The sequence below is a fragment of the Tenebrio molitor genome, chromosome 9 (assembly GCF_963966145.1).
Source record: "Tenebrio molitor chromosome 9, icTenMoli1.1, whole genome shotgun sequence".
NCBI lineage: Eukaryota > Metazoa > Arthropoda > Insecta > Coleoptera > Tenebrionidae > Tenebrio > Tenebrio molitor.
In genome coordinates, this window is record NC_091054.1 from 16397096 (window position 1) to 16422214 (window position 25119).

The window sequence follows — 25119 nt, forward strand, 5'->3', positions numbered from 1 at the left end:
CTCACCTTTTGTAAGGCAACCATAATTTTTATCCCCCACTGACTGGGCTAAATACAGGCTCGGGCATGGTATACGCGCACGCGAGAAATCGCGACTTCTAATTAAAATAAAATTGTCGAAATTTTTCACACTTACCTGGCTATTGGTAAGGTACTTTTTATAATTTTTTGATAATTTTTCACTTACATGCCTATGTCAACATCATCTGATATTTCTCTTGACGAAAATGATAGTTTTTTTGAATTTAAATATCCTCAAGACTTAAGATTTCGTTTACGAACTACCCACTGGAAAATTAGTGACAAAGATTTAACCGACGCAGGTCCTTCGAACGTTAATATAAATCTTGACCAAAAATTCGGAAATGTCAAGAAATGTCACAATACAATTTCTGAAGATAAATTAGTTTTTCAATGTGAAGAGTGCAACAGGAACTTTAAAAATGAAAAGGGTCTTAAAATTCATAGAACAAGAATCCATGGAATAATGGGCCAATCTGTTTTGTGTGAATCATTTTCCTCAAAAAGTGATGAAACAAGAAGGAAGAATGAAACAATTAATCAAAATCCACCTACTTCCATGGATTATGAGAAACAATCCGGATCAGAAGATAGTCAACCTGATGGATCTCAACGATTAGGTTGTACTCTATGTCCTGGAAAATCATTTAAGGATAACAACAGATTGAAAATTCACGTAGATAAGTATCATGTCGATAATAATCTATCAACTTCTTCTACTTCTTCAACCGAATCAATAACAAAATTGTTAATTAATTTGAAACTTCAGTTACCAACTATTAGAAGATTGCCGAAAGCTTGTAGACATTTAGCTGCGGATAAATTAAGTTCCATTATTAATAATTGTCTTTCGACCAAATCATTATCATCCTTTGAGAATCTTTTGCTTTTTTCATATAGAGCTTTCAATGTAGCAGAGAAATCTGATAAGTCTTTGAATAAGCATATAAAAGAAAATCTTTCTAATTTTGAAATACCTCAAATACGAACTGGTTCTAAGAAACGTACAAATTTATCATAATTTATCATTAGCTAAGAAAGTAGAAGCAAAAGTAGCCGACTTTGATATCAGAGGAGCTGTTAAATTATTGTCCTCGGATGATTCATTAGCTTCATTCAACAAAGATGTTGCCGAAGAACTTAAAAAAAAACATCCTTCACCACCTCGCGAATTTTTTTTCCCAGACCCTTCCAAACCTGGAGACATTAGTTTAATAGTCAATGAGCAAAACGTTCGAGAAGCTATCAATTCATTTCCTGCCGGTTCTTCACCAGGTTTAGATGGGATGAGACCACAATACTTGAAAGATATCATATCTTTGTCAGCAGGTGAAGCAGGTCAGAAGGCACTAAGAGCTTTAACGAAACTGTGCAATTTTTTATTATCTGGGCAAGTTCCTTCAGAAATCTGCCATTTACTGTATGGTGCGTCTTTATGTGCCCTTAACAAGAAAGATGGAGGACTTAGACCGATCGCTATCGGAAACTGTTTGCGAAGATTGACCTCAAAGCTAGCCTGTTTTCAAAGTCGTAATATTGTAAATTCGTATTTATCTCCACACCAACTTGGAGTTGCAACTAAACTAGGATGCGAAGCAGCAATTCATACCACACGAACCTTTGTTAATAACGATCAAAACCGTGGCAAAGTTCTTCTTAAATTAGATTTCAAAAACGCCTTTAACTCAGTCGAACGGGATTGTATTCTGAAAGAAGTCCAATGTCATACCCCACTTCTGTACCCTTATCTTTATCAATGCTATAGAAATCCTTCAACTTTATTTTTCGGTAATCATTTAATTTCTTCTTCTGTTGGAGCCCAGCAAGGAGATCCCTGCGGTCCCATGATTTTTAGTCTTGTCATTCAACCAATTATTTTATCTTTGGATTCTCAAATGAATATATGGTATTTAGATGATGGAACCTTAGCTGATTACCCGGAAGTAGTTTTATCAGACTTTAAGAAAGTTATAAATTTATCTCAGGAAATTGGCCTTGAATTAAACTTTAACAAATGCGAGATCTTTTGCTGTTCTGGAGACACAGATTTAAAAGTCATAAAGGAATTTCAAAATTTAGCACCAGGCATTAAAATCTGTGACCGAGAAAGTTTATCTCTTTTAGGTTCTCCAATCTTTGACCAAGGTTTCAAAAACACCGTCGAAAAAACTATAATTACAGTTGAAAATCTTTTAAACAACGCTGAACTCCTTAACAGACACGTGGCTTATACTTTAATCAAAAACTCTCTTTTTATACCAAAATTTAATTTTTTATTAAGAACAACTCCATTTTGGAAATTTTCTAATTATGTTAATTCAATTGATTCTTCTTTAAAGTCTTGTTTAGAGAGAATACTTAATTTACGTTTAACTGATTTACAATGGCATCAGTCCACTTTACCGATTAGATTTGGTGGTCTGGGAATTCGTCGCATTTCCGATATTTGCCTCCCTGCTTTCCTATCTTCAATTAATGGGGTTAAAAAGCTTGTTTCTTTATTACTAAACTCAAAGGATAATGAGCTTAATATTCACCATTATGATGAAGCTTTAGCAGTCTGGGGTGTAGCAAATGAGAACGAAATACCAACAATCCCACAATTTTAGAATAATTGCCAATGACTTAATCTTTAATTCACCTAGAGACTTGGCTCGTTTTAAGGCTTTGCAATGCAGAGAATCAGGATCTTGGTTACATGCAATACCTTCTCCTAATATTGGTACTCTTTTAGATAACACTTCCTTCCAAGTTTGTATTGGTTTAAGATTGGGTTGTAATCTTTGTACACCTCATATTTGCAAATGCAACGCGAAAGTTGACGAAATTGGCACCCACGGTCTAAGTTGTTTCAAAAACAGTGGTAGATTTTCAAGACACACTGAAATTAATTCCATTATCAACCGGTCTTTAACTTCAATTCATGTGAATTCAACTTTAGAACCAAACGGACTGTCTCGGGATGACGGAAAACGCCCAGATGGGATGACTTTAGTACCGTGGATTAAAGGTCAACCTTTGGTTTGGGACGCTACTGTTGTAGATACACTTGCAGACAGTTACGTATTGAAATCATCTGAAGTCTCAGGTTTTGCCGCTGAAATGGCTTGCAAACGCAAACATAGCAAATATAGTTCAATCATTTCGTCAAACTACGTGTTTAAAGGTTTAGCATTTGAAACCTTAGGCCCTTGGTGCAAAGAAGCCATCGTTTTCATTAATGTCATCGGAAACCGACTTATCGCGGAATCAGGCGATTCAAAATCAAAGAAATTCCTTTTCGAGAGGATTTCCCTTGCCATTCAACGTGGAAACGCTGCAAGCATTCGGGGCACTTTTCCAGATTCCGCAATATTATCGGAAATTTTTGTATTATAAAACAAAAATGTTTATGTAATTATGTTATTAATATAGCACTATTTCTTTAAAAAAAATAAATAAATAAATTTCAACCAAAAAGTCAAATTCTGATTTTTATACTGTCCTACCCAGATTCACTTCCTATAATTATTTACAACATCAGCGGAAAAAAACACCAATAAACGCAGTTTTACATTTCAACTTTCAAAATCATTTTTATTTATGGCCTGATAGTTGTGTTGTCGTAAATTTAGGTTGACAATGGGAACTGTCAATTTTATGGCAAAGCTGTAAGTAAAAGGTTCAAAACGGCCGGCTAGTAGTGAATGATCCTTTTGTTGGCAAATTATACATACCATTTTGTCATAAATCACGCGTCTGATTTGCCTTTAAATAAAAAAGCGAATTATTTAGCCAACCAACTCAAAATTTGTAATTGTGCCACCAGGGTTTGATGCTATAGCAGGTACAGATTCATTTAGTGTAAAAATTTTATAGGTAAATTCCGGCCTTATTTATTAACAAACAATTTTCAAAAATTGTCAAATATACCTTATAATTAGTTATGTATATAAAATTTCGACAATTTTATTTAATTAGAAGTCGCGATTTCTGGCGTGCGCGTATACGGTGCCCGAACCTGTATAGTACAATACAAGTACGGAAACACAAACTCACTGATAAAGCTCATGATTTAAAGATTTTGTTGATATCAGTGTCTCTAGAGTTGTCGGAAGAACACTGGGTTATAGTCACAATTCAGGATTCCCTTTGAGTCTTGGTGCTGAACATAAGCAGTAGCAAGACATCAATGTGAAAGTGGTGGAAAATAGCACAAAACCCAAGAAAGCATGGATTGATCCACAATATACAGAGTTATACTAAAGAGTTTTCCTGTAGAAAAGAATTGCAGAACAAGTTAGGCAAAAGGGTTTCATATAGTGAAGAGGTGAAATCCTTTTGCTGTTATTTGTGTTCTGTTGATATTCTTGTATCTCAATTACTTCTATAATCCTTTTTTCGTTTCAGAAAACTGATGAAGACATTGGTGAAATGTTCTCAAAGAGAATTTGATGTCTACTTTAGTTCTGATGTTTGGCAACTGCTGAATCAAATCAGAAATCTGATTTTAGATAACGTTCATGTTCCTAAGAAAGCAATTTACCTAACTAAAACTCCATTTCCCCAAATTACTTATTCTCACTACGTGAACATGGATTATTGTAGAAGCCCTTGAAGATGGTTTCCTATCTTTGTCCTTGGAAGAGTTGCAGGCACAATTGGCAAAACTTGTCTGGACATGGTTGATTTATTTTTTCAATACTGAGAACTTGAACGAGGGAGTCTATTGCTGATTATTTTTGTCATCAGATTTTAATCATAAACTCGGATTTTTTATTATTTTTTTGTAATGTTATAACGACCTTATCATAACTATAGGGTGAAATAATGAAAGTAGCATCAACATAGTGGAATCATATTTTGGATTAACTTTTAGGTGACTATCGGGTCTATTCTGTAAGGACCCTTGGTTAAAAGTTAAACGTTAAGACAACGGTTAAAAATTCTTAACCCATTGCGCTATTCTCTAAGCTAAATTTTAACCAAAATCGTTAAAATTTAACTCAAGTTGCTATTTTTAGCGGGTGGTCATACCATGCCGTTAAAAATTAACTTATGCCAAAACGGTCCCAAACTAGCTATAATGACGTTCGCAATGAATATTCTTTTGCTGCATGAATTGGAAAGAAAGCGACAAATGTAAGTATACAGTGTGTCCAAAAAGTCTGGAGACACACCAATAAAATGGAAACGAATGATTTTCGAAAAAAAGGCAAAAACATGTGAACTAGCGTTTTCAAAAACCTTTCTGCTGATGGTATCTGTTTGCTGTTTTTGATCACCTTGAAAGAGTTATGATATCAGAGGTTTTTTTAAATGACAATGTCGCATTTTTACTACCGTTTTTAGTAGATTTTTAATTGTCTACCCGACGGTTAAAAAATGTTCAATTTACATAAGAAATTTCCTGAAAAATCAATTTTTTTATAACAATAACTTTTTCAAGGTCATCGAAAAGACCGAAAAGAAAATATCAGCAAAAATCTTTTTTTCAAAAATTATGCGTTTCGTTTTCATTTGGGTGTTCCCAGACTTTTTGGACACACTGCATACCACAAACCGGTTATTAAATCAAATATGCAATTTCCGCAAAGTTTACGGACTTTTCCTGTAATTGTAAACAAGAATTAATTAATTAATAATAGATTTTTTGAGAGGTAGGCAACCAATAAAACACGACTGTGTATGGCAAGTATCCATATGTGTACGATTAAGCTAAGAGAGACGTTACGATAAAACAAAAGACGAGGTAGCAATCTTGATTTGTTTTCTTGTTGATCACTCTGTATTATTTAAGTAACACCAAACAAGAAATAATATTTGGATTTCTGCAGTTGCTGCAACAGAACTAATCTTGACAAGTACAATACTGCCTCTTTCTACAAGTATTTATTAAATGGCAATACATGTAGTTAGGTATTTCCATTAAATTTCAGAGGGGAAAATGTGGAGGATAATTTAGAATTTGGAAGTATTCCATTGCCCCTTTAATGCATAATGTCGCAAGAATAATTAATACATAAAATAAATAAGAAATAAAAATAAAATAAGAAAATAACAAAATGTTTTCATCTTCAGTGTATAAACGATATATAAGAAAAAAAAAGCTACATGTCTGACGTCAGGAATTAATTAATTTCAAAATGTATGTCATACTCTCAATAACAACAACAACAGGTTTATATAAAAACGTGTAACTGAAGTTATCTTATAGGGTATTACAAGAAAATGGTTGAACAAGCAGGACGTACTGCTTATCATGGCAAGAATAACGATCAAGCTGAAGAGGAAGTTGTTTATAACGATTATTTTGTTGTCTCAAGAGTTTCTCGATACTTGCTTTTAGATTTTGCTGATGCCCTTCTCGTACCTCACACAAAAAGGATTTGATTCCAAAAATGCATCGGCAAGAATGTGGCGAAGCTTTAACCACTGGTTGAATGTACCAAAGGACAAACTAAGTCTAGTGACAAGTATTTTGGAGAGATTGTACAGTGCTGTCCTTTTGTATAAATATTTACTAGATAGAAATAGCAATTATTATTTTTATCAAATTTCAGACTGGACGATGTAGAGGATGATTCAGAACTTCGTAGAGGTATTCCAACTGCCCATTTAATACTTGGTACTGCAAGGACACTTAACGCCGCAAATTACGTCACGTTAATTGAAATAATGAAGCTTGTTGATCTTAAAGAACCAAAGGTAGTGAAGTTGTAAGACTCGTAAGTCTCATATCCAATCTATTTCAGGTTATTGACTATGTTATAGAAATGGGACTTGGAGTGAGTAAAAGTCAAGGATTGGGGATCTATTATCGAAATAATTTTATTTGTCCAACAGAAGACGAATATATTGAATTTGCTTCTGGACGTAAATTACAATTACTTGCATCCTTTTAAAATTACTTATTGCATTATCTTACAGAATTTAACTCTATGTTTACATTTGTAGTTCGTCTACTGCAACTCTTTAGCGACAATAAAACAACAGATTTCACCGTACTGATACAGAAATTGTCTTTATTTTGTCAGATTTACAACGACTACTTAAGTCTCCACTCCAAGAAGGTAAAAGCAACGACCTTTCATAATCAAAGTTCTTCATCTACACATTTTACTTAGTACGCAACACTGAAAACTTTTTGCGACGATGTCACTGAAGGAAAATTCAGTTTCCCGATAATCCACGCTATTCACAGTCAACCCAATGATGATAAGATCCTGAGTATTCTTTTCATTGTTTTAGTGTGTAATTACTGTTTTTCAAATGTTGTATCATGTCTGCTAACTTAACTAAAAAAATTAGATATACTGAAGCAGAAAACCAAAGATACTGAAACGAAGAAATATTTTGTGCGTTTACTTGAAAAATTTGGAAGTTTCGAATACACCATAAAGGTATTAGAAAAACTGAGGGATGAAGCCGTAGAAGAAATGAATAGGATCGGTGGAAATTCGCATTTGGAAGAAATTTTTGAATTGATTTTAAATAATATAGATAGTGAAGTTTATTTTGATTGTTAAAAATAAATCAACAAAGAATTACATTTTTAATGGGAGACAATTTTTACCAGCACATAGGTACTTAGAAGGTTTCAGTAGAAATTTAAATTGTAAAATTCCATATTGTCTCGATAGTTTGCACTGACTTTCATTTTTAAATTCAACGTTTCAAATGGAACCTTTTCTCTATTTTCTCATTCATCAATAAATAGTCCATTTACCCGACGCTTGATAAAGTAATACATATTTCTATTCGCTTTTTTATTTACACACATTACTCCTACAAAGCTAGAAATATGAACTTTAATTTCCCAAATAGTCATTCAATCCACATTGTTCACTTATACGATTCTACTCGCATTTCTAATAAAAATACATATAATGACATAGTATATCCCAAGTGCAAAATTTTTTATCGGAAATTTTTTTGCTGATGAACGAAAACATCCATAACTGAGGTCAGAAGACCAATTATTAGCAAATAAGAGCACGAGACGAAGTCGAGGGCTTTGATTTGATAATAATTGGTCGTCTGACCGAATAATTTATGGATGTTTGAGTTCATTAGCAAAAAAATTGCCGATATTAAAATTTTGCACGAGGGGTATACGGCTGATTATTTCCTGAATAGAATGAAACCAAACGCATTATTTCCAATCCTTTTTATTCAAAATAATTTAAAAAAAATCAGGTACCGACATTTTTCGTCAGATTATTGCACATGTGCATTTTAGAGAAATTTTATCGGGTTATTTTTTGTTTTCTCGTTTTGATTGGTCAATATTTGTCACGCAATTGGTTGCCAAACACATGAAGGAAATAATCGTCATAAGAAGGTTACCTACTGCTGGTATTGAAATCAAACTAATTGAAATAATAGTTATTTTTCGGCCTCCGTCTAGAAAAACTGATTTTCCATTCGTCTAAATCCTCTGGAAAATATTATTTCCCTGTGTTTAGTTTACCTGAACTTGGCTTGAGGCGTCGGGCATCAGCCACCCTACCCCCGCCTCGTAGTTATAATGGGTGTTCAAGTAATATTCTGGTAGCATCACCTATGGAAACCTTTTATTTTGAAAAACGGATGTGGCAGCGTTAAAATACGACATAACCTCACTATAAAATAACAGCATGACACGAACTATGATAAAAAAGTAACACAATTACAATTCACGCACAATATTCAATATTCTTTAGTTCAGTTCGAGAGTCAATGATTAGGCCTTCTAAGACTAATTGTGAAAAAAAAAATATTATGTTTAATGAGTCTTATCAGTTGATAAAATGTCTAAAAGAATAGTTAATAGTATTGAAAAAAAAAAATATAAAATACTGACCACAGTGAAACACAGTTCCCCAGTTCTGCTTAGTGCTTATCGCATTTATTATTTACACCGCTCAGTCCGCCAACTTAATATCTTAATTTCCAGCTTCGACGGGAATCACGCAATTCTTAATATAAAACGGCGATCCAACCTGTGAATCTTCAGTTCATCCATAGAAGACAAACAGAAACAAGTCAAGATGCAGAAACAACTCATTGTCTCAATTCTCGCATTCGCCTCTTTGGCGTTTGCCACGGCGGACAATAAAATTCCTCCTCCCAAACCGGAAGATGGTCAAAGGTAAAGTTGACCCAATTTTGTCAAAAACGCTTGTTTGAATCCTAATCTTCTTTAGGGAAACGAAATGGAAGGTGGAAGATCCCGGAATCATAAATCTTCAGCACCGCGAGAAGCTTTATGAAAGTGGTCCCCACCGATTCGACGCCACTGCTGCTTATAAGAAGAACTTTGTTGACAAAATGGATCCTGCCAGGACCATTGCGAGAGTCGACTACAAATACCTTCCAGGAGATACTAGTCTGGGTGTACAAGCCGAAAACATTCAGCGCTTCGGTACTGTATTGTCTGCCGAAGCAACACGTAATCTCTACAAGGATCGAAAGAGTTCTTTGGATGTTGGTGTCAACTACGGACAAACTTTTTCACCGTTTGTCAGAAGCGAACCTTTCTTTGGAGGATTCGTCAGAGGAAGATTCTAATTTATTAGTGAAATAGAATTTTGCCAAGCTCTTGCCGTAGACAATTGCTCAATTTTAAATTAATTTACTTAACTGTTCTTACGTTTGTTTATTAATTAATTTATTAATTCAAATACAATAATTATTTTTATCTATGTTTTCTATATTTGGAATAAAAGTAAAAACCCTAAAAGTTGTTATGATTCATTTACATTTAACCCTCTGTTACTTTTAAAACTGCAAGGTGCAAATTAGACCGACAGCGAAGTAATTTCCAGCGTTACATGATAAATATCTGGTATTTTTTTAAATTTCACCTCAAAGTTGGCGTTGAAGAGTCGATTGTGAACGCACTATACGAATTACGAATCACGGATCAGCTGTTCAAATGTTATGTTTTTACACGAGTGGTGCGTTCACAATCGACTCTTCAACGCCTACTTTGAGGTGAAATTTAAAAAAACACCTGACAGTATTATGTTAAAGATTAAAAATATTTCTGTTCATAATATCTCGGGTATAATTCTGGTACATCAACACGACTATTCGGGGAAAACAGTGACTTGTAAAAAGTAAATAAAAACTTAATGTAGGAATTATAGAATACTGAACAAAACAACAAGACACTTTTACTGTGACTATTTATTAATGGGAAAAATATCTCACCTACAATGATTTACAATTTATTCTAAAAATAAATAATACTTAGATATTGCTAACCTGAAATAATAAAACGTGAGTAAACTACAATCACAACAAAACATTTCCACCACAATCCTTCTTGAGATCAATTGAACTCCATCACTTCAATTCTGAGCTAAAGTCCTTATTAGAGACAATTGCACGGACGTCAGTTACCGAAAACTCCTCACAAACTCAGTGAAGTACCTCTCTCAACTCGGTACTTTCTCTTGCAACAAACGCCTTGCAAATCATTTCATTCGGAGAACAACAAATACTCAAAGTCGCTGCTCTCTGTCTGGCAATGGCCATGACCTTACTTTACGATATCGTTCAAGACGAGCAACATTAAGATTATTATTTGGAACTGGTTTGAATAAAGAAGGTAAGTCGATTGATAAGGTCTTAATTTCAGTGACATCAAGACACTGATATGGGGTGTTAGAACAATGTAATTTCTATAGAAAACAACTCTTTCAGGTGGCTGGTCCGGAAACAATTGCAGATATTTTAAGTGATGGAATGTGACGCCCAGCTTTACCCATTGCACAGTGCACAGTATGTACTTGCAAATGGTACTTACTGTCGCTTTACTTTGCATCAAGGTACTCTTCTACTTTTCTAGAGAGTAAAGGTAAAAAAGAAATCTTGACCTCTTTCGAAAATGCGTCAAAATCTACATTCTGAGTAATTTGGAACAAGATTTCTCAAGAAATCATAAAATATTGATCGCACAGCGTTATTAGAATTGATTCCAGATATCAATTCGTATTCGACTTGATTGAGGATAAGCCAAAATGATGTAATTTTTTTAAGTCACATTCCAATTGTCGCTAGATTATCTTGATAATAAATCCAATTATGCCCCTGAACGATTTATTTAGAGTCGCTCTTTACAAAGTCGTATAAAAGAGAAACAAACAGCGAGGATAAAATGCCATCTTGCCAAATGACCTAATTTTGAGAAAATTTAATTTAACTTTAAAGAAGGTGCTAAAAAAATTAAATACATAGACATATTTATATCTCAGGTGTTAAAAGTGTCTTTTTCTCCCTTGGGTGATTAGGACTGCAGGAGCAAATGATACACTTTCCTCACTTGTCACACAAATTTAACTACTTATAAATGATTACTAAAAAAAAAGAAATATTATATTAATAATACTACAATATAGAATATAGTCTAAGGGAGTCCGTTTCGGCTCAGGGACGCGAGGGTTGCGGGTTCGATTCCGACCCAGGGCAAAAAAAAAGGCTATATTCTATCTCGTGATTCAGAAGTCACGTTAAGCCATTGGTCCCGGTCCCGGTAACAACTTTTGGTTTACAATCGATCATCGATAAATGTAGGATTTGCGGAACTGAAGGGAAAACCATTGAACACATCATTTCTTCTTGCACCGTTTTGGCTCAAAGCGATTAAGCGAATATAAAAAACGTCATGATATATTCGCTAAAATTATACACATGAATTTAGCTGTTAAATTCAATTTATTAAAGGATACACAACCACATTACATTTATAAACCAGAAAGTTGTTTGGAAAATGACAATTACAAATTATATTTTGATCGCACAGTTTTAACTGACATTCACATTCAGCATAACAGACCAGACATTATTATTTTAAATAAACAACAAAAGCAAGCATATCTTTTAGATATAGCTGTTCCAAATTCCCATAATATAACACAGACATATAACACAAAAATTAATAAATATTTAGAGCTCTCCGTTGCTATGAGAAATCTTTGGAGTTTAGAAAAAATTTCTATTTTACCACTTACAATTTCAGCAACGGGACTAGTACCGCAATCTCTTTTTAAAAATTTAAAAATTCTGGATTTAGAGAACACATTGGTAGTTGAAATTCAAAAAGGTATATTATTGTACTCATGTCATATCGTGAGGAAATTCCTTAACATCGACACAGAACATAATACACAACAAAGTCAAAATGCGGAGGCGAGACGCCGGTAATTATGTTGATAAGTACTGCAGTATTACTTGATAGTAATATCCGTAATAGTGTATGTACTCCGGCAAAATTGCCGTGCCGCCGGGTGGCTGAGGGATAGCAATAAATTGTAAATCTAAGAAGATTCTTTATTAATCATTACTTCAGTTTCGAATACTTAATTTTTTTGTGGAAAAACTTTAATTACATTTATATGAAATTAATGACTCAAATGAAAAAAAAAAGATGTATGTACTATCGCGGCCATCCAAAAGTGAACGTTTTTTTTTTATAGTTTGATATTTACTGTAAATCATAGGCGTCCTAAAATGTCAAAGTTTGACACTAGCGATAAAAATTTATTGAAACTATTTGTTTCAAATGCCACATCTCTCGCCGATGCAGACAGCTAGGGCTATTGCAAAGCTAGAAGAAAATTGCAAGATTGTAAGACTTGCATCTTCAATATAAAGAGGGGTTGGCAAGAAAATAGGCTTGAGAGGGCAATGCGAATAGGTGTTGGAAAGGTTTTTTAACTAAAGTTTACTTTCACTTTAATAATGTAATAATTACTTCCCAGTCTCATTTTTATTATTACAACTTTTTATTATTAAAATAGTAACGCCTGCTGCACGAACGCCAATGAATACAGCCTGATTTAATCTAACGAAAAATACGGAAATTTTCGCAAGCTATCGTTCACTTTTGGATGGCCGCGATTGTACATACATACAGGGTGTTTCTGAAATAAGTACTTTAATTTTAACTGGTAATAGAACTCATCAAAAGGAACAACTTTTCTCTCTGCCATTTTGGCGAAAAACGTTGCGTAGTGGCTTAAAAAAATAGGAAAGATTTTCCTAAAACCGTTCATATCTCCAAAACTAAGCTACCTAAAACGTGAAACAACTAGATTCTTACGAAGTGGATTTTTTTGCTATACGGGTAGATTTCTTTGAATTTCAATTTCTGCGTTAAAACACGTTTTCTGGATGAAAACGTTTTTTTCATATTAGCGCTGATCTCAATTAGCCATTGCAGTATTTAGTGGCGTAGGGCTATTTTAGTGAAAAATCTCTCAATTTTTTTCTTTTGGAATTAAACATCGTTTTTCGGCAAAATGGTAGGTAGAAAAGTTGTTCCTTTTGACGAGTTCTATTACCAGTTAAAATTAATGTACTTATTTCTGTTACACGTTGTATATTACAATAAATTTTGCATTAGGGAGGCAATGAATGACATAATATTAAATTAAAACATTAAAATGTGATAAAAATATAAAATTGACAAACGAATAATTAGCGATAAAGACCTTTTAGATTTTTTGACATTTGAAATTTCATTAATTAATCGCAATGTTTGTGTATTAAATATTTAATTAGCCACACAAATAAAAATTACAACAAAATAGTGAAATTTATATTTTATATTTATTTTTGCTATGATAAATAAACAGTGTAATCAAACTGAAAATGATGATTACTCCATTACTTAATTTCAATATAGTCTCTAATCCGTAAAGGTCCTGTGTAGATTGAAAAAATAAAAACCCGTTCTTTAATTTTTGTCAGTGGTTCAAAAGGAAAAGTTATTCTCATATAATCCAACGTATTACAAATAATTTCTCTGGTTTGACCATGAATAACTTTCTTATTGCCAATCTGCTACATTTCTGTGGAAATCACGAACGTCTTTGATAAATTTGACACTGACAATATAATTTTGTGACATTTCTCAGTCTTTTGTTTCCGCCATCAAATATGAAAATATCTATAGTTCAACACTACTTGATAGGAATTTCGGCAATTATAAATAAATCCTGCCTCGATGCCGTGCCCCCAGTTTTTACTGAAATTGTCATTTCTCTTAAGAAAAACTTCAAATATTGGTCCTTGATTGCCCTTTGGATCAGTGGCGGCTGGTCTGGGTAGGCAGGGTAGGCAGTGCCTACCCAAAATATTCAAAGCGAAAATGAAGAAATTACGTCTAATAGATTAAAAAAAAAAACAATTGCTGAATTTAATCTTAATCTAAGTTCTATGCAGAAAACCGTGAATAATTTGTTTTGTTAAATTATTATTAATTCAACGTTGCGCGTCAGTTTAGCTGGAAAGTTGAACGAAGGCAGGCGAGCCCACCCTGGATTATGGCCGACGAAGCTAGTGCGTACGTACGATTCTATCAGTTTCTGTGTTCTCTCGCGTCAACTCGAGCCGAGAGTACGACTAGGCTCTCGATCGCTGTTTGTTGTCCGGGTGGGCTAGCCTGCCCTGGCAGTCCAAGCGTACCAGCGTACACACGTGCACATGCTGTTATACGAGTTTGATAGCGTCTAATGCATTACTGAAAAGATTTTTTTTCACGAATAAAACAAGACAACAGTGTCATCGATCATATGTTTACCTTTTTTTTAGATTGTGATAAAGCCAGACAATAAATTTTATACTGTTTCGTGTATTTGTATTTTTATTTGTCAATACTAATACATAATACAGGGTCATTCTAAATGATTGTAGTCGAAGTAGGCCATGCCCATGTTATTACGTTTTTGCCGCTTTCATGTGAACTGTCAGTTGTGTCGCTGTCACTGTCATTTTTTACATGAAAAGTGCGGTGATGAGATTTTTATTTATTTTTGTTAAATTAACGATTGAATCCAGAAATATTGAGTTGTTCTACAATCAATTTTAAAAATATTGAGTTGTTTTGCACCCAATTTAACACATCATTTTGATGATTTTTTTATGTGGAGCGGCTACCATAAATTTTACATTCAGTTTTCACGCCTACTTCGACTACAATCATTTAGAATAACCCTGTACATACTATCTAATAATAAAATATTTCAGATTTAATTAAATCTGAAATAAATGTTAAAAATAAAAACTAGGAAGGCGCAATCAAGAAAGAAAGACCGTAAATTTTGAAATTTATTTATATAAAAATACCCATAGCCTAATAGGGTACTGGACACTTGAATTTTACTTATAATTTAATGAGCCTTATATCAGTTACTAGAAACAGCTTACATTGTAAATCAATATGAATCATATATGTACAAATAGTGTGATCTTAAGCTGTAGGCGATCGGACCTACCGTAACCAAGTGCAGCTAGGCCTGCCTTACTGAAACTCGGACGCGCACATTGTCATAATATGATGAAAAACAAATAGTTCGAAATTTAAATAAACCATGTCCTGATCTGGTAAATTTACTTTATAATGAAAAGAGACGGTGCACGCGCATGTTTTCAACTTCGTGGTATCAAAAGTGTCAATGGATTTCTGGAAGCATAAACAAGAATAGATTGTATTGTTGGTATTATTTATTATTTTGCGAAAACACACGGAGTCCCTGGAATTCAACCGGTTATAATAATTTGAAACAATTAGAATTTGCAATGTCAATCCAGAAACACGAAATTTCGAAAGAACACGTACACGCGGCCTTAAAATTCAAACTTTTTGGAAAACAACAGAGCATTGCAGCTGCGTTAGATTCGGGACATCGGGTAAGCATTTTGAGACATTACGAAAAAATGAAAGAGAATCGGGATATTTTAAAACGTTTAGTCGATATGACACTCTATTTATCGACACAGGAATTGGCGTTTCGTGGTCACGATGAAACAGAAACGTCATTAAATCAGGGCAATTTTAAAGAGCTCGCGAAACTTTTAAGTACTATGGCGGACAATAAATTTAGGCCGGCAAATTTCTGAAATTTCAAAAAAGTCAATGCAAGCGACCATTTATTGTCATTATGACTGATGTGTCAGTTTGTCAAACTGAAGGTTTTTCAAGCTGTTTGGCGTTTCCTTCGCCCTTTTCATAACTTACAGATCATGAGGCACTAGCATACCTGATTTGTAGTAGCACTTCTCTCTGGTGCACGCTTCTTTTCCCGATTTTAATTTTGATTATCGCTGTCACGATGACAAGAATGACAAAAATCGAAAATGGGGTTAGTTGAACATAATGCCAGCTTCACATTTTGATGTCAAGCCAATGACAGGCCGGCCTAAATTTATTGTCCGCCATAGTACGTATGATGAAAAATTTTAAACTTTTATAAACGAATATTCTGTATTTAGCGGTTTATCAAAAACCATTCAGAATGAGTTAATTGAAAGCATCACGAAAGTGATAATAAAAACCATAGAATCAGAAGTAGATAAATCTGTTTGTTTCTCGTGGCAAAAGGTCGAAAGGCAGATGATCTTTTTAACTTATTGACAACGACTTTTAGTAGATTCAATCTTCTACAAAAATTGGTAGGTCAAACGTATGACGGAGCTTCAGTGGTTTCAGTAATGGCAAGAGAGCAGTCAAAAATTCGTTCAATAGCTCCCCAAGCAAAGTTCACAGATTGTTATGCCCACAGACTAAATTCAATATTACGGGACGCTTCAGGTAAAATCAAAGAGTGTCGAATATTTTTTTGCTAATGTTGCCGGATTTTCAAGTTTTTTTTCAAAATCAACGAAAAGGACCAAATTATTAGATGATGACTTAGGGTTAATTGTGTAAAATGACAAAAAAAAAGTGCATATGTATAATGGTATACATTAATCCTTATGCAGGGCCTAAGTGCCTACCCAGATTTTTTTAGTACGAGCCGCCACTGCTTTGGATCGAATTTAAAAAATATATCAATCAGAATCTATCCCCCCGAATTAACAAAGTAACAAATAGGGCATGATTTCTATTTGATATATTTATTTTTGCTAATGTTACAATAAATAAATCATGTTGTACAAAAATAAATTACGTTTTCCATAAGTTATAAATCTGGGAAAATAAAAAATAAAAATTAAATTATTATTGTAGGAGTATTTTCCATTCCACTAGACGATAGCAAATGGAATTTCCGCACGAACTAAGTAAAGAACCCCCTTCATCTCAGTACTTGCATTCTCAATAAAATGGATTCACTAATATCAACTTTCATCAGTTCATCCAGAACCGTCTCAGAAAACAACAAAATGCAAAAAGTACTAATTGTTGCATCTCTCTGCTTGGCTGTGGCCTTGGCCTCGTCTTATGATCTCGTGCAAGACGAGCAAGGTCAACATTATTATCTAGTACCGGTGTCTCGTGTAAGAAGGTAAGTTTCAATTTTTCTTTTATTTTCAACGGTTTTTCAAAAATATGTTTTTTCAGGGAAACCAAATGGGACATTGAAGATCCAGGAAAGTTGAAAATTCAACACAGTGGTACCATTTTCAACAACGGCGACCACGAATTAAAAGGTGAAGCTTATGGTTCTAAGAGTTTGGTTGACAGACGTGATCCTGCAGTCTTCGGTGGGAAGCTGGATTACAATCACAACTCTGGATCTGGTCTTAGTGTGTCAGCTCTACATAAGGAACACCGTGGTACTAGAGTTGGAGTCGAAGGGAAATACAATCTGTACAGGAATGGACCTTTCCATGCAGATATTTCTGGCAAATACGATAGAACGTATGGTGGTGCATCGTCCAATCCGTCTTTCAGTACTCATCTAACCGGAAGAGTAGATTTTTGAAAATAGTTCAATGACGTATTTTGTTATTTATTAATTTATTGTTTACTAGTGTACAAAATTTAATGTGCCAATGATGTTTAAATTGAGCTGTCGTATTAAATCCTATTAATTTAGTTTATTTTATTTATTGTTAATTATGACTGTAATAAAAAATTCTAAAGAATAAATAATTAATGCAGAGTCATTATAAATGATTGTCCCATCGCAGTAGGCGTTGGTGCCGTAGTTAAATGTGCAGCAAGCCTCATAACATGAGTGAGACTTGTATCGCCGATAGGTGGCGATACTGGCGACAGTGGAAATCTGTCTACAAGTTTGTTTAAAGTTGCGAGGCTGGCGGCACATCCAAAATGTGTGTGAATTTTCAACGCCAACTGCGATGGGACAATCATTTATAATGGACCTTGTACAATATATGTATTGTAAAGAAGCTACGAAGGTTATATAAAACATTGTCATGGTAAATACTGCTTTTTTAATATTTTCATTAAACTTACCAATTTTGTTTCTTGTCAGTAAAAGAACATTAACAATTTTTTGAGATGTATGACAATTTCTTAAATTGGCAGGTGCGATATTCTAATAATATAGATAAATAAGGAAATTAGAATAATATGCTGACTACAAATTACAGAGTAAAATGCAGTTGTCTTCATTAAAAACATTTGGAGGCAGTATCAACACAGTTACAGTTTAATATTAAATTTACAAACATAATGTAACTGTGTGCAAAAATGATATATTTTTAAAAATGTTGGTTCATATGAGAAGCAAATAAAGCAAGCGGTACTCGTGATCGCTTCTTTCTGGTGATATTTTTCAAAACGAGGAAGCCCAAAATAGTACTGCTCACAAATAGGAACGTAAATAGATGTTTAATAAACAAGATGTTAGCTGTAAGTGACTACGTTATTAAACAAGTTGGACATGGAAGATCTAGGAAAATCGGTTGTCGAACACAATGGTACCATTTACAAAGATGGCGACCCAAACATAGGGATCAAGCTCATGGCTCAAATAATTTGGCTGATCTGGGATCCTCTAGAGTTGTCGGAGGAAAACTAGATTACAGTCGCATCTCAGGATCCACTCTGAGTCTGGTACTGAACATAATTGATATAGAGACACCAACGTAGACGTGCTACGAGAATACAATTAGTATAGGATATAATTTAGTACGAATGGATTCAGAGCTTTTAAACGTCCCAGAGAATCTTGTGAACATGCTCCAACCTTTAGATCCAAGAAAGCATTTATTTGGTTTATGATATGATTCTCCACTATCTACAGAGTTACGCTAGGAAGTTGTGACTTTTGTGTAGATTGTCTAGAAAGCATTTTGCATCACGCAAAGTTGATATTCTTGAAGACATGTTTTAACTAAAAACGTGTTGGGAAAATACGTACTTACTGTTACTACGTGAACATGGAATACTGTAGAAGGTCTTGGATAGAAAAAGGCAGCGATTGTAAAATTTTCGTCGATGATTTCAATATCGTTGGATATCTTAAGTAATCTTTCGATTAGATGTCGTGTGAGTTGTAGCCACTATCAACAAAACTTGTCTGGACATTTTTGATCTCTTTTTCAATACTGAGGATTTGTCAAATGGCTACGATACGAGGAATATGTGAGTTCAGTGCTGATAATTTTTGTCATCAGACTATTTTAATGATAGATGGTTGAATTTTCATTGTACATTTTTTTGTAAGGATGCTGGGTGAGGTAATGAAAGGATCTTCAACAGATGAAGACTTATTAAACTGTATTGTAATATTGATCTTTACTTTGTATGTAATCAAATTTGCTTACTATTTGGGTCATTAAATTTATTTAAAAAAATAATACAAACATGTATATTGTATAGTGAAAACTTGTTTCATAAAGAGCACTTCAAAAATTGTATTGTAAATTCTATAATCTAAATTCATATTGTTATTTTGACCTTTTGATAGCAGTCGATCCACCTGAAGCTAAAAATATATTATAGGTCTTATCAGTTGATAAAATGCCTAAAAGAGTAATTAATAGCATCGTCAACAAAAACAAATACTGACCACTGTAAAATACAGTTCCCCAGTTCTGCTTAGTGCTTATCGCATTTATTTACACCGCTCAGTCCGCCAACCTATTCTCTTCGTTTCCAGCTTCGACAGGAATCACGCAATTCTTAATATAAAACAGCGATCCAACCTGTGAATCTTCAGTTCATCCATAGAAGACAAACAGAAACAAGTCAAGATGCAGAAACAACTCATTGTCTCAATTCTCGCATTCGCCTCTTTGGCGTTTGCCACGGCGGACAATAAAATTCCTCCTCCCAAGCCGGAAGATGGTCAAAGGTAAAGTTGACGCAATTTTGTCAAAAACGCTTGCTCGAATGCTAATCTTTTTTAGGGAAACGAAATGGAAGGTGGAAGATCCCGGAATCATAAATCTTCAGCACCGCGAGAAGCTTTACGAAAGTGGTCCTCACCGATTCGACGCCACTGCTGCTTACAAGAAGAACTTTGTTGATAAAATGGATCCTGCCAGGACCATTGCGAGAGTCGACTACAAATACCTTCCAGGAGATAATAGTCTGGGTCTACAAGCCGAAAACATTCAGCGCTTCGGTACTGTATTGTCTGCCGAAGCAACACGGAATCTCTACAAGGATCGAAAGAGTTCTTTGGATGTTGGTGTCAACTACGGACAAACGTTCTCACCGTTTGTCAGAAGCGAACCTTTCTTTGGAGGTTTTGTCAGAGGAAGATTTTAATTTATTAGGGAAATAATTTTGCAAAAGGATACCTCTAGATTCATTTATTTATTAAAAAATTATAAATTATAATTATTATGTTAAAAGATATTTAAGTTGTTATCTTGTAACCAGGTATATTTTTCATTAATTCAGATAAATTAGTTAGTTCCTTTTTATGTGCCATTAAAGAAATATCTTTTATCCTGTTCGAGCGTTAAACAGTGTTACAATAAAAATCTGTTTCTTTTATAAATACTCTTTTAATTTTCAAAATATTGCTTTGCGAAACCTCAACAGGAAGTATATATTTCTTCCATCGTTTTAAAATGGAAAGCATGGTACATATCCTCTCCCTAGCAAGTAATAGTTGATTATGCACCGAGGGAGTGAAGTGCATGATTTTTACCCCAGGTGCAGTTTGTAGCCCGAGGGTTCCACAAAGCACTGAGGGTAAAAATTATTCACTCCTGAGGTGCATATACTATTTTTTCCACGACCCAAAGACTTATGTACCTACTTGTAAAAAATCCCAAATCTTCAGTATTGTTTTTTAATCACATCTTTTTCTCTACTTCCCTCTAAATTATTGGTGCCACACGATTTCCTCAGAGTAACTCTATACAAATTAGTTAAAAGCAAACGCAACCAGCAAGGATAAAATACAATTTTATGGTAATGTCGAATGTGCTTACGCAACTGCCTTAATTTTGAGAAAGTGCAATCTAATGTACTTTCGTACATTATGTCATTTCAAAATTTGGGTAGGCTGTCACAAATTAAAAAATTTCTCTGCCTGATTATGCCTACGTCAACAAAGTGTCAAAAAATTAATTAATCATTGGCAATTAATGTCATACTACATGATGATAGGTTATGATGATATTTAAGACCGTTTTACAACACAGCATTTTCCATTGCGTCAAAGCATGATTTTGACGATCAGTTTTTTTTGCTCGCGACAGGACGGTTTCCTTGTAAAAAAAATTAAAGAAGGTGGTAGAATTTTTTTTTCGTCTCTTGGGTGATTACTGTGGGTGGAAAAGTTGTGAGTATACTTCCCTATCTAGTCAAACAGATAACTACAGGGTGTCTCCTAATAACTTGGTTATTTTCCAAAGGATTTTTGTGAAATTTAAAATGCAGATATTTTAGACGGTGAAGAATAAAATCCGATTAATGCAATTACCCAAGTCTTAAAAACGTAATTTTTACATACCTTTTTAAAATGTTGAAGCACTTAAGATTTACGTCAAAAAATTGATCGTCAATAAAAAATGCTGTAGGGAGAAACTCGTCCTCGAAAGACGTCTGGTTTGCAAGAAAAAAGCAAAAAACTGTGTTAAACGTAGCTGCAAATGCAAAAACGTAGACGCGTATGAAACAAACCGCACTATCGCCGAATTTTGGTCATCCCTTTTCGCACAAACGCAGATGACATATTTGACGTTTATCTTGCTAACCTTACAAACATTTACAAAGTTAAAGACAACATTTGGACGTAATTTATTATACTGGATGGTGGATGCTTAATTCTTCCATTGCTTGGCATTCTTTCATCAATTGTTTCAAAAGGTAACTGCTCAAATACCTTCAAATTTTACATTAAATTTTTAACAACAAAATCCAATCTTTTCGTTAAATCAGACGAGTGATTTAGTTAATTGTTTGTGTAGACCCCTATTTTTTAATGTTTAACAATCTAATAATAATCGCGCCTAATTTTCAATAATGAAAGCATGTGTTAAAATTACATTTTTTAACTTGAGGTTATTTTATTATTACTAATTGAACCTTCGCCATCTAAAATATCTGTATTTTAAATTTCATATAAATCTGTTGGCAAATAACCGAGATATTAGGCTCGAAAATCTTAGCTGAGACACCCTGTATAAACGAAAAAGAGGAAATTTATATTTATATGTTTATTTTTGCTTATGTTTCATTAAATAAATTAAAAGATATTAAAACAGAATTAAATTTTCTTAGGGCAACTTAAAAAGTTAAAATAATTCCTTATTAATCATGTCTTCAGTTTTGGCTACTTATTTTTCTTTGCTGAAAGAGCGTGACATTCACATGAAATAGATGACTCCAAAAGAAAAAAAAGTTAAATTGTACATGACAATAAAATATGCAGCAGACTAGTAGAGAAATAATAAATAGATACATTATTTCAAATTAAAACATTCAAACGTGATAAAAATGTAAAAGCGACAACCCAACAATTAGCGACAATAAATTTTAGACATTTAGACTTTTTAAATTTTATTAATTAACCACTGTGTTTGTTTATTAAATATTTAATTAGCCAAACAGATAAAAGTTGCAGCAAAAAGTGAACTTTGTATTTTACATTTATTTTTGTTTTAACAAACAAATAATGTATACAAATTTAATTTTCATGTATAATCACCTCTGTATTATTCGTATGAACAAATTCTGACGTGAATCGTAAATGTCGTGTAAAATGTGGGCGCATACTAAAATAAATAAAAATATTGAAAAATAGTACTTTCAAAGAAATTATGTATCACTATTTAATAAATATTGTATAAATAAATTCGGCCTAAATTCCGTGCTGTTCTTTTATTGAAATTATAATATCTTTTAAGAAACAAATCTAATATTAGTTCTTGATCGCTCAGTACTTCACAGTCAGAATCTATGGGTAGGAATTTGCATTGTAACAAAAGAATATTTGATATAATTATTCTTGCTAATGTTACAATAAATAAATCATGAGATACAAATAAATTACGCTTTTATTAATTTACAAATTGTTGACAAATTAAAAATTAAAATCTCCCTCTGATGAAACCTCCAAACACCGGTTCGCTGTTGCCAAACGGTCCCCCGAATCGTTGTCCGTAGCTAACTCCAGCATCAAACTGACTGAACCTGTCTTTGAAGAGGGTACGCGATGCTTCCAGATCCACTTTAGTACCAAATTGTCCTGCATTCACAGCTCCCAGACCGATGGCAGAATTTGAAGGGAGATGTTTATAATCTACGCGACCTCCCACTAAGAGAGGATCTTTGTTGTCGACAAAATTCTTAGTAACGGAGGCAGTACCGTCGAATCGATGATTGTCATTCTTGTAAAGATTTCCGTGGTGCTCAACATTTAAAACTCCATCTCGTACTCCCCATTTTGTTTGACTGGTAGGAATGGAACGAAATTAGTAACGAAAATTACAAAACTGTAAATTTTGTGTTACCTTTGGTCTTCTGGCTTGGTGTTGCCGGGTCTGGCTAAAGCTGCTGCCAAACAGCAGAATGCAATGATGTACACTGTTTGCATGTTCATTGATTAGTTATTCGTTTTCAGTTGTTCAAAGATAACTGATGTACGTTCTTGAAGTGAGCGCTGTTTTATAGGAAAAAGTCTGTAAATTCCTCGACGTGGAAATGATACGAATGAATCAATCCTTTTGGAAGATAAGAGTTAAAAACTGTACTTTACATGTTTTATGCTTAGACGGAAAGGAATTTCCGAAACAATAATTTCTGTTTTGCAATGTTGATAAAGTAAGATAAATAATAATTACAACTCCTCCTATAATTGTGTATATTATTTTTGCCAACGTCGCTTATGAAAATGAGCTTTATAATTATGTTACTCCCCTATTTTTTGAATCTTCCGGATCTGGAGTTTCAATTAATGCAAATAACAGTGTTTTAAATTTTTTATATTAATAAGTAGTAGATTGTTAATAGTATATAACGGTATTAGGCCGATATGGGTTATATAACAGACGAGGCTGAGATATTGTAAAATCGAGGTGGAGCCGAGATTTTATAATCAACCGAGTCTGTTATATCCATATCGGCCGTATGTTGTTTTATAGTTTTCTTTATACCAATAATACTTAACATTTAACGGTGTATATTTGTAAGACTAACATTTCTCTTTACTTCAAAAATTAAATTTAGTTGTCATTTGTGCCGTAACCGTAGCAACGGCAGCAAAAATAACGGCCTTGGTCTGATAATTTTGAATAACGGCCTAGACTGTTATTATAGGTGTCATATCAATCAAGCATTGAGTACTGATAAATCCTAATGACAGTATGGTATAAAGAAAATAAATTTTCCTCACTAGTGAGTTTACTTTCTTCATTTTCCTCACTAAATTGAGTGATGAAAGTATCATTTTCATAGGCGATGTTGGAAAAAATACATACATTCAATGCTTTTGAAGGGATATTGGACGACGGCCAATCAATAGTTGACTTATTTTTATATTTTGCGATATGGTAGGGTAGGTAGTGTTTAAGTCTAGGGATTTGTGACATTGATATTTTATTAAAAGAAAGAATAAACATGAATTCCGTATCGAAATAGGTATGTATTTAGCTAATTAAATATGTATTAAAGTTTATTAAATAAAACACAGTGCTGCATTAATAAAATTTAAAATAAAGTGATAAACCCGTATCCCACCTCCACCCGGTGGCACAGCAATTTTGCCGGAGTACATACACTATTATGGATATTACTATCAAGTAATAGTGCAGTACTTATCAACATAATTACCGGCGTCTCGCCTCCACATTTTGACTTTTTTGTGTTTTATGTTCTGTGTCAATGTTAAGGAATTTCCTCACGATATGACATGAGTATAATAATATACCTTTTTGAATTTCAACCACCAATGTGTTCTCTAAGTCCAAAATGTTT

At 33.7% G+C, this 25119-nt stretch overlaps 5 protein-coding genes across 7 annotated transcripts in view; 4 read left to right on the forward strand and 1 right to left on the reverse strand.

Moving 5' to 3' along the window:
- Positions 1–8988, forward strand: part of LOC138138618 (terpene synthase-like) — a 28801-nt gene extending 19813 nt beyond the window's left edge. Inside the window, exons 2-9 of one of the 3 annotated variants that reach the window (XM_069058606.1) lie at positions 5939–6293; positions 6349–6509; positions 6563–6707; positions 6755–6875; positions 6930–7072; positions 7127–7229; positions 7311–7402; positions 8938–8988. In XM_069058606.1, the coding sequence (XP_068914707.1) occupies positions 6231–6293; positions 6349–6509; positions 6563–6707; positions 6755–6875; positions 6930–7072; positions 7127–7229; positions 7311–7402; positions 8938–8964 (855 nt within the window). In that variant the 5' untranslated portion in view covers positions 5939–6230 and the 3' untranslated portion in view covers positions 8965–8988. Of the gene's footprint in view, positions 1–5938; positions 6708–6754; positions 6876–6929; positions 7073–7126; positions 7230–7310; positions 7609–8937 lie in introns of those variants that run through there. The other 2 variants (XM_069058605.1, XR_011162057.1) reach the window with 2 other exon arrangements.
- Positions 8989–8997: 9 nt separating this feature from the next.
- On the forward strand, positions 8998–9723 carry LOC138138619 (uncharacterized). Its single transcript, XM_069058607.1, has 2 exons — positions 8998–9132; positions 9188–9723. Exons 1-2 carry the CDS (start codon positions 9032–9034, stop codon positions 9549–9551), a joined length of 465 nt encoding a protein of 154 aa, XP_068914708.1. The 5' UTR covers positions 8998–9031; the 3' UTR covers positions 9552–9723.
- Positions 9724–17115: 7392 nt separating this feature from the next.
- LOC138138707 (uncharacterized) lies at positions 17116–17875 on the forward strand. Its single transcript, XM_069058708.1, has 2 exons — positions 17116–17275; positions 17332–17875. Exons 1-2 carry the CDS (start codon positions 17154–17156, stop codon positions 17693–17695), a joined length of 486 nt encoding a protein of 161 aa, XP_068914809.1. The 5' UTR covers positions 17116–17153; the 3' UTR covers positions 17696–17875.
- A 1940-nt stretch (positions 17876–19815) lies between these two features.
- LOC138138397 (uncharacterized) lies at positions 19816–20692 on the forward strand. The gene is made up of 2 exons (XM_069058312.1): positions 19816–20038; positions 20094–20692. The coding sequence occupies exons 1-2, from the start codon at positions 19938–19940 to the stop codon at positions 20455–20457; spliced, it is 465 nt and encodes a 154-aa protein (XP_068914413.1). The 5' UTR covers positions 19816–19937; the 3' UTR covers positions 20458–20692.
- A 2491-nt stretch (positions 20693–23183) lies between these two features.
- Positions 23184–23816, reverse strand: LOC138138261 (uncharacterized). The gene is made up of 2 exons (XM_069058095.1): positions 23658–23816; positions 23184–23598 (listed from the first exon to the last, which is right to left on the reverse strand). Exons 1-2 carry the CDS (start codon positions 23744–23746, stop codon positions 23235–23237), a joined length of 453 nt encoding a protein of 150 aa, XP_068914196.1. The 5' UTR covers positions 23747–23816; the 3' UTR covers positions 23184–23234.
- Positions 23817–25119: the final 1303 nt, after the last annotated feature.

Coding starts and splice junctions, on each gene's coding strand:
- LOC138138619 (XM_069058607.1), top strand. CDS start 9,032: ATGCAGAAACAACTCATTGTCTCAATTCTCGCATTCGCCTCTTTGGCG. Junction 9,133..9,187: donor AAACCGGAAGATGGTCAAAG/GTAAAGTTGACC, acceptor AATCTTCTTTAG/GGAAACGAAATGGAAGGTGG.
- LOC138138707 (XM_069058708.1), top strand. CDS start 17,154: ATGCAAAAAGTACTAATTGTTGCATCTCTCTGCTTGGCTGTGGCCTTG. Junction 17,276..17,331: donor CCGGTGTCTCGTGTAAGAAG/GTAAGTTTCAAT, acceptor ATGTTTTTTCAG/GGAAACCAAATGGGACATTG.
- LOC138138397 (XM_069058312.1), top strand. CDS start 19,938: ATGCAGAAACAACTCATTGTCTCAATTCTCGCATTCGCCTCTTTGGCG. Junction 20,039..20,093: donor AAGCCGGAAGATGGTCAAAG/GTAAAGTTGACG, acceptor AATCTTTTTTAG/GGAAACGAAATGGAAGGTGG.
- LOC138138261 (XM_069058095.1), bottom strand. CDS start 23,746: ATGAACATGCAAACAGTGTACATCATTGCATTCTGCTGTTTGGCAGCA. Junction 23,599..23,657: donor ACCAAGCCAGAAGACCAAAG/GTAACACAAAAT, acceptor CATTCCTACCAG/TCAAACAAAATGGGGAGTAC.